The following is a 16,256-nucleotide window of genomic DNA, read 5'->3' as shown; positions in this document are numbered from 1 at the left end:
CTGATGTGTCACCAATATAAATCTAAGACACAGACTGAGGGAGATGCCCAGGAGTGTTGCACAACTGGAAATTTAACTTCAAAGTTCTTTTTAAACATTTTTAAAGGAGAGAAGGAAAAAGAAAAAAAAAAGGCAGTTTACAAATGTTTCCAGCAAACTTGTCAGATAGCAAATGCTGCTGCCAGACATCCGCTCCCATTTCCGAGCACAGCAGAGGAGCTGCCTGCGTGTGGACTGTGCCTGCTGGTATGGAATTGAAATCCCTTGGGTGGCTCTGAGGTCCCACTGAGCTATGTGATACGCTGTCATCCCAAGGAGTGAAAGGAGCTCTTTTCTGACAAACCACCACATTTTCCTGCAGCACTCTGGAGCAGAGGGGACCTGTGTGAGTCCTAAAGCAGGGAGCCCGCTTTAGGAAGCGGGGGCCATTGAGCAGTCAGGTGGCGGCCAACACCCCCAGCACTCCTCTTCCCGTCCCCCTGGCGTTTGGAAGCCAGCCCGCTGCCGTGTAATCTATCAGAATTGTATTAATCCCACTAACGCAGCCGCCATCTGGCCCCACTGCCGGCCGGCTTGCGCGAGCCTCCGTGATGGATGGGCTCTGGAATTGATTAGTTGTTCTGCGAGACAAATGAACTGTTTTGGCAGAAAATACCAGAGGTCGCTGCGTGTGGTCAGGCACAAAGGCTGCTGAATTTTAACGAGCTGCTTCCAGCATCCACGGTGAAGGTGCTGCTTCGCTTCGCAGCCTTTTCGGGAGAGCCCAGCGCGTGGCCGGGGATGGGTTCCTTCCTTCCAGCCTGCCTCTGGGAATGCCAGCGATGGAAACAAGAGCGACGCTGGCGTTAGGTAGGAATGGATGCTCTGTCCATGGTGCTTCCACAACAACCACCACGTTTGCTCTGGGTTTATGGCTTCCCCAGGGTGGTGACCTTAGGACTGTGCTGGGCAAAGGGCCGGCCTCACTCAGGCCTCCTTCCCTGGCCTTCCCAATAGGGCTTTTCACGGCTGTCTTCCCCCCGCCGTGACGCTGCTAATCTGCCAGAGTGCCGTGCGTGGCGCGGCGTGTGGCACCGGCTGACACATGTCTCGCTGCGTCCCCACAGCCCCCCGAGGACCGCACACAAGTGTACAGGCAAGTGGGCAACACTCCCCCCGGGACAGCCTGCCGGTTCCAAATAAACTTGAGTTATGGATTTATTCAGCTTGTAAAACCTCAGCTGGCATAAATAATTGAGAAAGCAAAGGTTTGTCTGCAGTGCATACCTCAGGGACCCACTCCTGCCTCCCCCCCTCCCACCACCCTTTCTTATGAAAATGATCCCAGTTGCACTGCTAGATAATAACAACACCAAGCAATTAAAAGCTATGGGTGGCTGGAGAGAGGAGAAAAGGTTCAGTTAATGAGCTTTTCCTCTTCCTGCGCCCAAGAGAGCCTCAGAAGTGACGAGGCGATTAAAGCGAAGAGATAATTATAGATTATGTGAAAATGGGTCCCGTGGGGGCTGAGGGCCTTGACACAAACACTGAGTGCTGCGAGTGCCTCTCTGCTCCCCGCACGCTGCTGCTCCGCTCCGGTGGGCTCCCATTGCCTGGCCATGCCACCTGTGTGCAGCACCGGGGCCAGGCAGCCGTCACTGAGCATCTTTTGGGACATGGAGATGGGAAGGGGCAGAAGAAGCCCAAGGAAGCACTGGGTGGATCCCTCAAGACCTTGGACCAGAGGTAATCTGTGAGGGTGAAAGGTAGCGGGGCCGGCACCAGTTGGGAACTGAGCTTAGGTGGATTTACTGTGCCCCAGGTAGGGAGGAAGCAAAGACTGGTTAAGCAACAGTAGATCTTCCCTGTGAGCTATTTAAAACCCATTGGCTTGACCCCTCTGTTTTTCATATAGCTTGGGGAAAAGGCTTTGGAAGTCTCCCAGGCTTGGGAAAAGGAGATGGCTTGGTGTAAGCTTTCCTGCATCATCTTCCAGTGTGGAAGGAACTGCCCTTGTTTTGCCTTTTGACAATAGGTGTGGTTCAAGTTGATTTGAGAGATGACCTTTAAAAGGTCCTTTCCAACTCTAAGGATTCTATGACTTTGAATGGGGGTTAGCATCTCCTACCAGAATGGGGAGAGCAGAAGGCAGTTGGAGAGGTAGAATGTGTTGGGGAGGGAAGAGAAGCCCTTCCAGCCATCTGCAAGAAATAGATGGGAACCTGTTCCTTGGAGATATCAGGTGGTCATGGATTTGGAGACTCCTCAATGAGAAGAGACAAGGCTTGTATGTAGTCTGACACTGAAACAAACTTATCTCAATCTTTCTTTTAGCTACCATTGTAAGTAACTGTGCACTTTCCCAGTAGTTTGAGTTTCCTGCTCTTTCCCAACTCGAGGTATCCTAAAGGCTGTATTTTTCATAATGCATAAAAAATTTATTCTTTAAATCACTAGAAACGCTAGAATCTTTTCCCCTGTAATATGAGTCAAATAATGTTATGATATGACATCTGTTGTATTCCTGATGTGCTTCTGCCTGTGTTTTTAGGTTATTTTGTCTTCTAGGCCTTGCTGCTGACTTTTAGCAGCTTTATAGGTGGAGTGCACGTACCCACTGGTCTACAAACCGTGCATCCACTTTGTTTCCTTGTAACTGCTGGTGGAGGGGTTGTTTTGCATGTACACGTAAACACGTGTGAAACAGATGAAAAATCTTCATGTGCTTTTGTGCTATGTTTCTTATTTCTTCTCTGTCTCTAAAAGAAGAAAAAAAGAGCCAAGTTTATACTATTTTTGTGAGCTTTTTTCTCTCTAGTTACCTTCCTGGTTTTGGCACTTGGCAAGAACAAATTGTTTTGAATGTCTGAAGCGCAGACATCGTTTTGTTTGCAATAAAATATCTTCATTAGGACTGTATGGACTTCCTTCATATCTGTTTGTAAAAAAAACTCACTTCTCTTCGTTGGTTTCTGTAAAATGGAGAGAATATATGCTAACAATTCTTGTTTTAATTCAAAAACAGGAGCCAGCAGGTTTAGACCCTGACAAATAAATGCATTGTAGAAAGGTGAAATTTCCCAAAACTTTATCTCTGTTTAGGGAGATTGCTATCCTGGAATAATTCCATTGTGGAGATAGAAAAGTGGTTTTTTGGAAGGGGAATACATAGACTATTCACAGAGGTGGTGAGTCCAGAAAAGCTAAATCATATCCAGATAGCTGTGTCCATTTTTCTCCCTTACAGATAATACTGGTATGCTCAGAGGAGACTAAGAGTTGGCCTGGAGGCTGTGGTGGAATGGTGGCCCACTGCTGCTCCGTCAGTGTTAGGAATGTTCCCTCCTGCTGTGCTGCTGCAGACAGGTTCCTGTGGAGCACAGGGAGCGAGCAGTTGCTTCACTGCTGCTGTTTGCCTTCCTGCTGGTGCCTTCAGCTGTGCCATGTGAGGCCCAGCAGGGCTTTCAGCAGCCAAGAGTGTGTGTGAGAGGTTAGACTGGCAAGGCAGGAGGAACATCTGCTTGTCAACTCAGCCGTTGTTAGCAGGGGCAGGCGTGCCTCATAACCTCCTTCATGAAGCTGTCGATCTCCATCTTGAGCAGCATAAGCCTTTTCTAATCCCACCATGAGATCCTTTTTTTTCCCTCCAGAATTCAAAGCAATTGCATTTAAAGCATGCAGTGATTTGTTCCCCAGGAGCCTGTGTAGCATACAGGCAAGGCCCCCAATGAACGAGTCCTTGAGAGTGCAGTTAAGGAACTGGCAGGCTTCTGTAGTGTCCCTGAGCCTGCACATGAAATGTGTGATCTCTCCTGGAAAGGTGCAGCTCAGGTATGCCAGAGGACTCCTTGTGTGCAGAGAGTAAGGGAGATTATAGAATGGCCTGGATTGAAAAGGACCGCAACGATGATCTAGTTTCAACCCCCTGCTACGTGTAAGGTCACCAAACACTAGACCAGGCTGCCCAGAACCACATCCAGCCTGAACGCCCCCAGGGATGTGAAGGAGAATGGCCCAGAGCATTGTGGCCTCTCCAGTGGGTCTGACCTGGTGCAGCAGGCTGCTGCTTTTGTAAGGAACTTCCTTGGACGCTGCCAGGTCTGAGTTCTGCTCAACATCCAGATTGTCTTAAGCCCACAGGTGACTGTGAACTGGGGGTGTCACAGGAGAGGCTAACTTTGTATTATTAACTGTTTGGAAGATGCCAAATCCCATGACAATACTGACTAGTTCATTGGAGCTATAGTTTTCATTTAGAAACAGGGAAGGGGAGGGGAAACATGGACTTTTTGCTTACTTCTAACAAAGCAGTGATCTGTTTTCTTTACTCCTCAGTGGGAACACAGCTGTGTGGGTGTACCAGTACTTAAAGACATTATTGTCATGCTTTAGTTGTTTATATTTATGTACCATCCCACAAGCAAGCCTTGTTGCAGTCCTTTTTACAGCGATGGTGTTACAACAAAGCTTGACCATAGCCTTGCTCAGAGCAGCAGGCTAGGATATGCAAGGGACCAACATACACCTGTTTCAGGATGCAAACACATGCTCCCTTAGCCACACTTGCTGGCAGAAAGACCCACAAGTTGGGATGTGGCAGGTGCTTGAGTTGCACCAAGTAACAATCAGAAAGACCAATGTGATGGAATAGTGGTACAGGAGGTCCAGTGACAAAGGCATTGGAGTGATAGAAAGGTGCTGCAAATAAAAAATGCTTACCTATCTCTGAAGATCTAGGCTTGCAAGGGAAAATCTGCAAAGGAGGAATCTCCAGAAATAAATCTTTCCCCACTGGCAGTCAGCTCTTAAATGAGGTCTAAGAGAGTTGCAGACAGGCTCCATTCCTTCTGGTCACACATCTGAATTGCCTTCACCTGTGCTCCCAAGGCTGTCTGGGTCCTTTCCCCAGGTGCTCAATCAGTGGTTCAAGCTGTGTCTCAACAGTTACCATATGCTCCAATAGCTTCTTCTGGAGCTAAAAGCAGTATTCTGGCTTCAGACATACTAAACCTTGTGTTGTTATTAGCGAAGCAAACACCTTCTAATGAATTTAAGACCTTAGTACAGATTCTTAAAGCATGAAGGACCTTCATATCAGTTGTTGGATCTGCAGCGCTTCTTGGTAATTAGTAAAGCAAATGCTCAGAACCTTTAGGAAAAGGATGGAGATCTGAATGAAGACTTTTTTACCCCACCGTACAAATCTGTGCACCTGCATATCTAATTCAGGTCAACCCATCTCAAAAAGGAAGGAGAGAGACTGAAGAAGAGGGTGAAATGGAATTGTCAGCGAAAGTAGGAGTTGCTATCCGAGGAAACAACAGCATAGTTTGAAAGGAGCATCTGGAGAGAGTGTGACTTGTGTGGTCATATGAGAGGTCTGCAGGTGGTGTGAAGTACGTGAATAAACACAGATTACCAAGGAGTACCCAATAATACCAGACATCTGTTTTAAAAACACCAAAAGAAAGTATCTGTTCATCCCTTCATGCCCACAGTATGGAGCTGTAGAACTTTCCTTTAACAAGGCTGAGAGCATGAACGGGTCAAAAAGTAAAAAAGTGTTTGAAAAAGGGTCTGGAAAAATCTGAGAAATATCTTCGTCTGGATATGGCTACAGAAATCCTTAAGCCACCAAGTTTCAGAAGCTGAGGGTCTAACCAAGATTAGATCCTCAGCTTTGCACTTAATCCTATTTCTTCTGCTCTTCTCTCCAAACCTGTGTTAGTGACCACTGTCAGAGATGTGTGGCACTGAAAAGTGACTCCAAGCAGTAGTAGTTACAAGTTTGTTTGCGGAGCAGGGAGAAGCAGAGCTTTAGCCCTTTATCCTCTGGCAGACTGCAGTGATACATACCAGGACTGAGCAGGTTTTGTGTTGGGTAACTGTATAAGCTTCTTGTGACAATTCACAGGTTTAAGACTTCTGCCCTGATACAGTGTTGTTAAAAACAACCTTGGTTTTCTAGGAAGCAGGAATTTCTGACTCTTACATGGGGAAAAAACATATTCTTCTGCATGCATCATACCAGAAGCCAGTTCCACTCCAGCGATGCTATTGAAATGTTTGTAGCAAAGTTAGAGCATAAGATGTGCACGTGGCCTTTGTGCAGTGCAGTAATGTGTTTCTTTTGCTTTTGTTTCCTGGATAGGGAAGAGGACAAGAACATTTTTGATTACTGCAGAGAAAACAACATTGACTACGTAACCAAAGCCATTCAATCGAAAAAAGTGGATGTGAATGTTGCAGATGAGGAGGTATGGATAAAAAGATACAAAAAATCAGTCTTTTAATTGTTTAGTTTATTAACTCAGTATTAAACCTTCCCAGAATTCCCCTGTTAGACTTGTTAGAAGGTACTGCAAGAGTTGGACAAGCACTTGATCATGGAGATGAGTATAATCTGTTTGGAAAGAGCAACTTTCCACTGGATTTTTAGCAGCATGGATGTACTGTGGTTTTGTAGTATGTCAGAAACTTCCTGTTATTTTCAGCAACAACAGCTGCAACTTGCAGATTGATCTGCTGAAAACCCCCCTTTCTAGGGGCATCATACACTCTTTTTCAGAATCGAAACACCTTTTTCTCACAGGGAGATAATAGAGGTATTGCCAGAAACCTCAAGGAAAAGACAAATACATAAAATGTGAATGGCCTGATGATTTTCTTGGTAAAAGAACACACCTGGAGTGGACAGTTCTGCATTCAGCAAATGTAGCAGTACCAGCTTTATTGCTCTGGTTTCAGTGCTTGCATACTGCCACCTAGCCCTGCTCCTGGTCAACAGTACGTACAGCTACTTCTGCCTGCTGCTTTCCAGCACATTGTGTTTTGGTGAACAGATGAAGTGCTTACACATTCATAGACTGAGACGCCACAAATTCAGTTGGGTTCTCCGGTAGCTCTAAGCAGATTTCTGCCCTCTGAGCCATGACAGCCCCGGCTGGGGCTCTGAATGCTGATGGCAGGGCCTTTTATTATTAATCAGGAATTCGTGTGAATTAATTTTCAGATGAGAAGGAAGGTGTTCACGATCAGAGCTGGAATTTCGCATTGTAAATTCAATGAGCTGAAACTGTCATATGCCATGCAGTCACTGCAACAGGGCTGTTGCTGAGCTCCGTTTGCCCTTCTGTCAGCCACAGGTTGCAGAAGTGAGTGCCCAGGGCAGTCATTCCTAACATGGCCAGAATCCTTTCATTAATAAAATCCCATTTTTGAGATCACACACTTGTGATCAGTGCATAATAACATCATGTGATCTTTGCTTCATTTCCATTGATGAGATGTTTTCATTCTTCCCGATGTTCAAAAGCTGGTTCCTTCTTTTGCATCCAAGCAATGAATGTGCATGCCTTCAGCCAAGGAAATTGGTTAAAAAAATAAATGTGAACGATGGCTGAAATGTTTTTGTTCTCTCCATGTAAGATTTGGAGACAGATCTGAAAAGTGTAGAGTGACTCCCAAAGAGTTCTCGTCTTTGAGAAATATGCCCATGAGTCCAAAGTGTGATAGGGCCTGTTTCAGAACCAGCAGGCACTTGCAGAGCATGGAGCTGCTGCAGCAAACGCCTGACACTTCTGCACCCCTGGCTGCCTATGAAAAGTGGATGGAAAGATACCTGCTGGTGCAGAATTCCCCCTTAGGTGTATTTTTGCTTACCCCAGCAAGTGCTCAAAGAGGTAGGAGCCCCTTCATTAGGCTTGATTTAAATTGGTTAAATAAATAAATGAATTAGAGAAATAAGAAATCTGAAAGAAATGTTTGTTTGATGCTGTTTTGAGGGACTGAAACTGTTGCCAGAGCTGTTTAGTAACCAAATGCGTTCTTCAAAGTCTGGAGAGCTGCTCATTTTCCAGTATCGTGCAAATTGATTCAAGTTTTAGAACCCATTTTAGGAAGGAGATAATCCAGAGCAAGCCTCTGGTAGAGTGAAGGGTATGCAAGCATCATCTTGTCATTTTTATTAAGTGTTTTAGTGTTACAGTGTAAATACATCCTGCCATATCCAGAAGATGCCTTTCCCAGCCCTCTGAACGTAACTCACTCTGTCGATCTTTTGATTTAAACGCACATAAATATAAAGTGGCAGCACGGATCCATACAAAGAGTTAACTTGTTATGGAACAAAATCTGCTGGAGCACCAAGCAGCCTCGTGCTGTAAAGGCTCTCAGCACAGCCGCTTCCGCAGCAGGAATGGCCTGCCTGCAGTGGTATGGTGCTTTGGTTTTATCACCAAGTGATGTATTCGTACTGTATCTAGTTAGCAAAGGGAGAAAATGAGAATAAAAATGTAAAACGAGGGCACGCTGACTTAGAAGCAAAAGGATTTCAGAAGGAGCAGTAGAAGTCTGTAGGATTCAGGCAGGGATGCCCTTGGCAACTTCTGAAGCATGGGCTGCCTCCTCCCCTAGAGTAAAGAAAGAAATGAAAATCTTTGTGTACGGCAGTCAAGCCAGCATACCTGCTAACAGTACGGATATAATAAACTTCAATTTAGAATTAAGCAAAGAATCTAATGACAGTAATCATGTACAAGCTTCCATTTACTGTATCTAAATTGCCCAGAGTTCAACAGAATAGCTTGCATTCACTTAGGAGTAATAGTGCAGGCTAAAACAACCAGTTTCTCTTGCGTGTGTCAGCAGGACTAATGGAATAAGGGAAGGACTGTGGCTGGGAAGTCACTGCAGGGCGTCAGGCACGCTCTGGTGGCGTGGATTGTTTGCTGCCTTTGTGAGAGCAGTATTTCTTCAGCTGTTAACTAACCAGAAGTTGTTCAGAGACATAGGTGGGTTGCTTCCATCATCTGTGCCAAAGTCCATGGAGATTGTAGATGGAGATTTTGTTGTAACTGTTGGAAGTGCCCCAATAAACAAACATAGAATCATAGAATGGTCTGGGTTGAAAAGGACCACGATGATCGTTGAGTTTCAAACCCCTGCTATGTGAGGGTCACCAACCACCAGATCAGGCTGCCCAGAGCCACATCCAGCCTGGCCTTGAATGCCTGCAGGGATGGGGCATCCCAATAAAACTCTTGCTACGGGTTAGCTTGTCTGTCATTGGTGTGCATCCTTTAAGCTGCAAGCATTGTCCCTAGAAGTAGAGCTTGATACTGTGGCGTTTCCATTGAGGTTGGCTTTGTTCTCCTCTTTCTCTGCACTGGCTAATTGATGTGAAATTCATTCCCATCCGTTTGTCTGCTGAGATTCGGTCTAGCTGAGACAAATCCCCGTCCTGTGCTTTGTTTGTGAACACACTGTGACTTGGAGCTGAGCAAATTGATATGCTGTTGGCTTGAGAAACTGCTGCAGAAGCCGGCCAAGCTGGCAGCGGTTACCCAAGCAAAGCACGGAAGATTTAAGAGGCAGGGTTAGTGCACTGGGGCTATTTTTATGCTGTTTTTATTAAATACTTCAGAGGCAGGGGAAATGCATCTTCTCAAGCAACTTCTGCAACAACTGTTGTGTGTTTGAATTGCACAGAACGAGTACCCTGCTGTCTGATTGCACTGGGCAAGGCTACTGATGCAGTGCTTTCCCATGCAAAATTATTCGCCTTGGTCTGAGTCTTTCACTGCCTAATGAAATAGTCATACGGGAAGTGCTTTGGGACGGCTCAATCTGTGGCTCTTAATGCTTCTGCTGTGTTATTTAAAGATGCAGACACATGTTGATGTGAAGTAACAGCTGTGCAGGCTGTTTTCAACCTGTATAGGTGATAGCCAAGCTGCACAGAGAGTTGTAGACTGTGTTCAGTTGGTTTATCACTGAATTGTTATTAGTTTTTTAAGGAGGACCTGGGAAACAGGTAGACTTTGTAGCTGTCTAGCTGTTCTAAATACATACAACTAGGGCTCCAGAAGATTTTAGTTTGCCTGCTTCAGTGCAAACAGTTGTGAGCTGGATGTGGCTCTGGGCAGCCTGGTCTGGTGGTTGGTGACCCTGCACATAGCAGGGGGTTGGAACTGAATGAGCACTGTGGTCCTTTTCAACCCAGGCCATTCTGTGACTCCATGATTGTTTTAAACTTTTCTTAGTGATGCTTTTTGTTATATGGTAAGTACATTGAGATTCTTCTTCTTACTTCCACATCAGATGGTGTGCTCTCGCAGAGAGGGTCCCTGCCACCCTGTGCTTATAGGGTGGATAAGATGATGCAAGGATGCAGCCATTTCTTGTGTGGAACGTGTCAGCTTTTTAATAGTGCACGATTACAATGCAGAACCATTTAAGGCACTAATTGGAAAATATTGTATCCATTTAGAATTGCAGAGAAAATATATAGGTAAGCAGAGTGTAATTACCCAAAATGGAATTGGCCCAAGACTTGAAATCCATACTCCTGCAAATAGCGCGAGGAGATTTTTAATGACTGGAGATGATCAGGCTTCAGTTTCTTGTCTTGTCCAAAAGGCAACGTTTACAGCAGAAGCAGCACTGCAGGGAGGGACTGGTTGCACCATGCTGCAGTATCACCACGCTCACACAATGGGCAGCACAGTTCTTCCTCAACCACTGGGTTCCCTTCATTGGACTCCACCAAGCTGAGCATCAGTAAAATAAGGTTCTGCTTGACCAGAGACAAGTGCAAACCAAAACGTTGCAGCCATTTGTAACATGTTACTTATGGACAGGATAGGAATGCCTTTATTTTGCACTACAATGACACAAAAATTGGAATTGTGTAATTAGAATATTGTCTCTATACTGCATGTGTAGAGAAACAGGGATAATCAGTTGGAGCACTTATTGCTATTGTGCATATTGCAGATAAAGTGATTCTTCTGAAATAGAAACCAGGCACAAGGAAGTTGGCATTGCTTGCCCAACTGAAATCCTCATTCTTAAGTAATTACCAGGCTAGAGTTGAGCTAGGGATGCTAAAGATGAATTAAAGATCTTCCCATGTTTACAGAATCGTGTGTAAATGGCACTCTTTCCTCTCTTAGATGTTGATTGTGGTGCTGAGTGCAAGAACATAAATCATTAAATGGCCCACCGATGTCATCGGTGCTTCCACAGAAAGTCATTGTCAGAGAATACATTCTAATTCAAGGTTAATTAGTGTAACGTTAAAATTATGTGTTACAAAAATTAATTACTCACTGGGTCAAAAAGTCTGTTAAAAAGCTCAATGCTTTGTATCTGCTTATCCTCCTTCCAAATAACGTCTGTCTGTGCCACCCTGCTGAAGTATGCCCAGCAGGAGAAGGGTGAGCTTCTGCTGCAGGTATCTTCTGCCCCACCTGCAGGTCTGGCACCACGGTTGGGAAATTGGCTCACAGTCCCCATTAGTGGATAAATGAGTTGCTCACCTTGTTCACCACTGCTGCATCAAGAGATTTATAGGCAGGCGTGGGCTGCTGTAAGTCCAGATCCGGAGCACTAGGATGCTATGTACCGATATTAGTGTATATCTGCTATTAGTACTCAGTAATTCATAGCATAACTACAATTCTCCAAGCTGTTTTTTGACTAGCTTTGATGCTCTTGGATGTTGCAGGGCAGGGCTCTGCTCCACTGGGCATGCGACAGAGGACACAAGGAGCTCGTTTCAGCACTGTTACAGCACGCTGCCGACATTAACAGCCAGGTAAGAAAGGAATGAAAACAGAACTTGTGTGCTGTTTGTTCTGTGGCCTCCTGACCAACTCCAGAGCAATTTCTTTCACAGCATTACACAGGAGAATGCTCAAAAGTGTCTGAGCTGAAGGGGCAGCAGCGTAATGCACCAGGCTGGGAGCTGCCCTGGTTCAGCTGCAGCTCAACAAGTGGTTCCTTCTGGCCAGCAAGCTGGAAGCTCCCCGCACTCACAACTCAACGCTCCTAGTTTTGTCAGCTGGCTGTAATGAAGGGCTGCCCTGTGTAATTGTGATTGTGTTCGGAAATAATCGTTCAACATATTTCTGTCAGATGGTGATTGACTGCTCTTTACCAGCGTGGCTTTTATAGGCTTTGTTCTCCTGCCCAGTTTGGACAGAGATGCTCTCCTTTTGACAACTTTGCAAGCTCTTTGCAGCGAGATGGCTTCATCAGCCTTGCAGAAGGTGCTGTGGGAATTTGTACAAAGTGGACCTTCACCACACTAGTGGCATGGCATGCCCCATTGTCAGCCCAGAGCCAGCCTTCCAGCGAGCTAGCAGGCAGTGCATCAGATGCATCTGGGGAGAGCTTCCCTTTGAAATGAGATGGAGGTGGGGCCCACCACCTGCCCGTCCCCCTTAACCTGACAGCCTGGGAAGTGGTTCTGTTTGAAATGCTGTACTGTATCAGCACACAGGGAATTCATTTTTTGGATAACTATCTCATTTCTTTGGAGGTAAAGTCTGACTCCTAGAAGAGAAGGCTGAGGGGAGAATTGTCTTATTTTTCTCCAAACTTCAATTTTCTGTTAAATTCTTTCCATTCTTTTTTCTTTATGCATTGCACATTTTCTAACCAGTTTATTTTTGGCCAGTAACAAAAGGTTAATAGTGGCCATAAAAAGAAAATCAATCTTTGACATTTTTTTTTTTTACACCAAAGTAATAAAGGAGAATTTTTATAAAGGTCCTGCATTGCACGTAGGTGTGTTCCCAGGGAAGGCAGGCGCGTTTTTATTCTCAGCCATATGTAAGTTGCAATAACATTTTGAGACTTCATGACCTAATGTTTATTTCTTCTTTATTTTGACCTTTACTCTCTGAGAATTCACACCCAGAGAAGAACCAGAAAGAGTTTTTGAAGAGTAACCTGAAGAAGAAAGGGAGAGGGAAAAAACGTGGCTTCCTAAGCAGCCATAAACACTGCAATGTCTGCTATTACACATTACCAATTGCACTGTCAGTTAATGTGTGGGCTATGAAGAACCATGGGATAGGTGTATGGGGATCTCTGGTGACTTGAAGCAGTAGTGCCATTATTCCAGCCTGCACATATGCCTTGCTCACTCTTTACTGCCTTATTTTAGTTCACCCGTAGCAATGCTTACCTTGTGGAAGCACTTGAAACCTCTGGATCTGGATCTATTACTCCTCGTTGTTAAACAGGCAGCTTGGAGCAGGAGGAGAGCTTGCCTGGCTCCACTCATTCTCACAGCATGCTCCAAACAGCCCCGATTCTGGGAGTGCGGTGTTTTTTGCTTTAAGTGGTGGTACTGCAGCTTCAGAAGGGCGGTTCATTAATGTCACCGAAAAGCTGCAGCCATTGAGTTCTCTGATTGTTCATAATTAGCTCTAATAGCACATTTGACAAGCGGTAACCGATTGCCGTGGGCAAAGGGATACAGAAAGGCAACAGGCTTCTCTTCACGTTGAAAAGGGACGTGTATGCAATTGAATTACCTAAATCTTTGGAGCCAGAGGCCATTTCCAAGTGGGTGGTGTTACGGTGTTTTGGAGCCCTGCTGGAAATACCCAGAGCTAGGGATCAGGCTGAAAACAGCCTCCTGCTGCTGCAGCTCTGCTTGCTTAAAATGTAGGCTTTTAATTGAGTGGTGAAGGGAGGGGAAGAGGAGCATATTCATAACGCAGTAGTTACAAAGCAGCTCAGACAGCATGATTGTAATATCAATTTCTAGCTTTAAAATATACGAAGACATGAATAAGTTTCCCTTGCAGAAGGTCAAGCGACAAAGGAAAGCCTTTTTACACTGTCAAAGCGTCAGTTGTGACAATTTTTCCTGCAGCATTTGCCCTGGCCTTGGAAAGGAGGTTTCAAAGCAGGGGGCATTGGATGCTGGGTGCACAGAATTGCACCCCAGCTTTGTGCTGCCATGCAGCTGTGCATCCTCTGTGTTCCCTGTGCTTTCAGAAGGATGAAGGGCATCATAGTCTAATAACTGCCCATTGAGAGGAAGAACAGCAAGTAGTATCTTGTAACACCAAAGCAGTAAACTTGAGACTTGCCCCAGCCTTGCTGTCTCTGCACATCATTGTGCAGTTCACATCATCAGCTTATCAACATTATACTTACATATAGAAAATAGCACTGTAATTTGGCTACTTTGGTCACGATCCAAGTTCTAACTGACCTGTTTGCTTTGTTTGCTGACCTTTCAGCTCCTCAGTAAAGGCACAGGTCACTGTACGAAGATTTCACACCTGTTGTCAGTAAGTTTTCCAGTCACCCCTGGGCCCTCAGGGCCTTGGGAAGGAAACTTGAGAACCGCAGCTGGAAATCACCAGGTTGGGAAGTTTGTTGCCAATAGGAGTGAGTTTTATTTTATTCATTTGTCCGCACCTGTAACTTCACTGAAAGTCATTAAGCATCCCACACTGTCTGCAGTGAGGGCTGGTTGCTCTCTCTCATACCTGTGTGAATGTTGCATCTATGTGCTGAACTAATTCACACCAGGCAGCTCAGCTGTCTGAAGTCTATTTTGTTTCCTTTAAGAGTAACACAAGAAGTGTGGCTGCTTCCCCAGCCTATCTTTTCTCCTAGTCCCCTGCCAAAAGCCCCAGCGGGCAGCAGCTCTCCATCTGCATGCCAGCATGCTTTTGAGTCATAGGACTTCTGGAGCCTGGGATGGGGAGTAGCAGTCCCCTCATAATACCTTCACGTCCTCATTGGGGAAAAAAAAAAAAATAATCTTTTCAAATGGAGACAATACAAACATAATAAATGACAGGGAGGGTTCATCTCCCTCATGACTCAATCCTTCTCAAACAACATTATTATTGACTGGCCTATTGGTTGCCAAAAAAGAAAATCAATTGTACTAGAGGTGGTTGCTGTGCCACAGATCATGGTACTAACCCAGCAGAGACAGGTTGATTTTTATCAACTGAGCCCAAAGACTAATCTCCACCATTAGCTAAAAATGAAGTAGGAATTACGGATGTGTTGAAGATTGCTAAGATTGGTGGCCAGTTGGTTTTGTTTGCAAGGCCTTTGCGTTTTCCTGTCTGACTCTTGAATGATTGCATGTATAGAGTAAAAAGAAGCCAGAAAAAGTCTGCATGTCACTGCCTGCTTGTTTTCTTTTTAACTGCATTTATTCAGATTTTACAGCAAAAAGGGGAACTACATCAGCATGGGCCTCATGTTGGAGGTGCAGTGCAGACAAAGCAGTAGCCAGCTAGCGTGCATCCATCCCTTCCCTGCCTATTTCTCTGTATCTGAGAGAGGTGTTGAGGAGATCAGCATAGGCATCCTGGTGGTTCTTTATCAAGAGACACAGGTCCCGGGCTGCACTTTCACAGCTTTCCACTCCCCATGGAATGTGTGCATGCCTGTGTAGCCCACCAGCTTTCCTGCAAGCCTATCTGTGCAAATGCACCTGTAGACGAAATGCCAGCCATCAAAATACTCCACTGTTAGGACCATTCTAACCTTGTCAAAATAAAAATACCCGAGCTGTGAGCGCTTTCATTTAATGTCCCAATATAAATTTCCCCCTAAATATGCTGAAAGCTTGGCTAATAAAAGCATGAGGACCCTCTCCTGGATCTGCAGATTGCTGCAGAGGTTTGGCATAGTTATGCTCCCAGCAAGCAAATTCTGCAGGTTCTGCTGACCTGACCATTGCTGCAGTGGGAAGGCACAATGGCAAACAGATGAAGAAACTAAACAAAGATGAAAGGCAAAGCAATGGGTAATGAGAGCAGAATTATTAACCACGATAGTTTTCTTCTTTCCTTACAGCCCCCAGTCCCTATCTCAATATTTCTGTAGTCAGCTTTGCCAAGGAGATCTCAGAAGACTGCAGGCTTATACCCCTTCAGTCTTGACATTGTTGCCAATGGGTGTGAAATCCATTAGCCAAAAGAAAGGAAAGATCTGCTTAGTGACAGAGGGTAGCTTTCTACATTAAAGCATTGACATGGTGCCAGTCACACAGTTATTAGAAGTGGCACAGCTCCATGTCTCTCCTGCAGGTCTCTCTGTGGAATGTAGATTGGCAGCAGGTTGAATGTTAAATGGTCACCACTCAGCAGATGCTGATTTTACCTACTGGGAGAAAAGTCCCTTTCAGCAGAAGCATTTGCAAAATATTTGCAGCTCTAAATATATGCTGAGGGATGCAGAGACTTATCCCTGGGTTGCTCTTCAGCTTCTGAAGACACCTCAGGTCTCAGCAGCACAAGCTGTGTATTATAAGGACAAGAAGAAGTTTCCTTCTGCCTGTGCATGCCGATTTTTTGTTGCATTGTCTCTTCACATCTTCCAGCTTGACATGTACAGCCTTTGTTTCTTCTGCTCCCTGTAGACATATGAATCATTGCTTCACTGCTGGTGCAGCAAAGCAGTTGGCACCTCTGCTCAGGCAGCGCGTGCAGCACTGCCTGCAA

At 45.3% G+C, this 16,256-nt stretch overlaps 1 protein-coding gene across 1 annotated transcript in view; it reads left to right on the top strand.

Annotated features, from left to right (window-relative positions):
- ACBD6 (acyl-CoA binding domain containing 6) overlaps positions 1-16,256 on the top strand; it is a 69,085-nt gene that overhangs the window by 25,213 nt on the left and 27,616 nt on the right. The window contains exons 5-6 of the mRNA XM_042873344.1: positions 6,131-6,236; positions 11,489-11,578. Coding sequence (XP_042729278.1) covers positions 6,131-6,236; positions 11,489-11,578 — 196 coding nt within the window. The remainder of the gene's footprint in view (positions 1-6,130; positions 6,237-11,488; positions 11,579-16,256) is intronic.

The sequence above is a fragment of the Lagopus leucura genome, unplaced genomic scaffold (genome assembly GCF_019238085.1).
Source record: "Lagopus leucura isolate 7727_CA_CO unplaced genomic scaffold, USGS_WTPT01 Super-Scaffold_100009, whole genome shotgun sequence".
Lineage (NCBI taxonomy): Eukaryota > Metazoa > Chordata > Aves > Galliformes > Phasianidae > Lagopus > Lagopus leucura.
The sequence above is the reverse complement of the archived record's forward strand: the minus strand, read 5'-3'. Positions and strand labels throughout refer to the sequence as shown.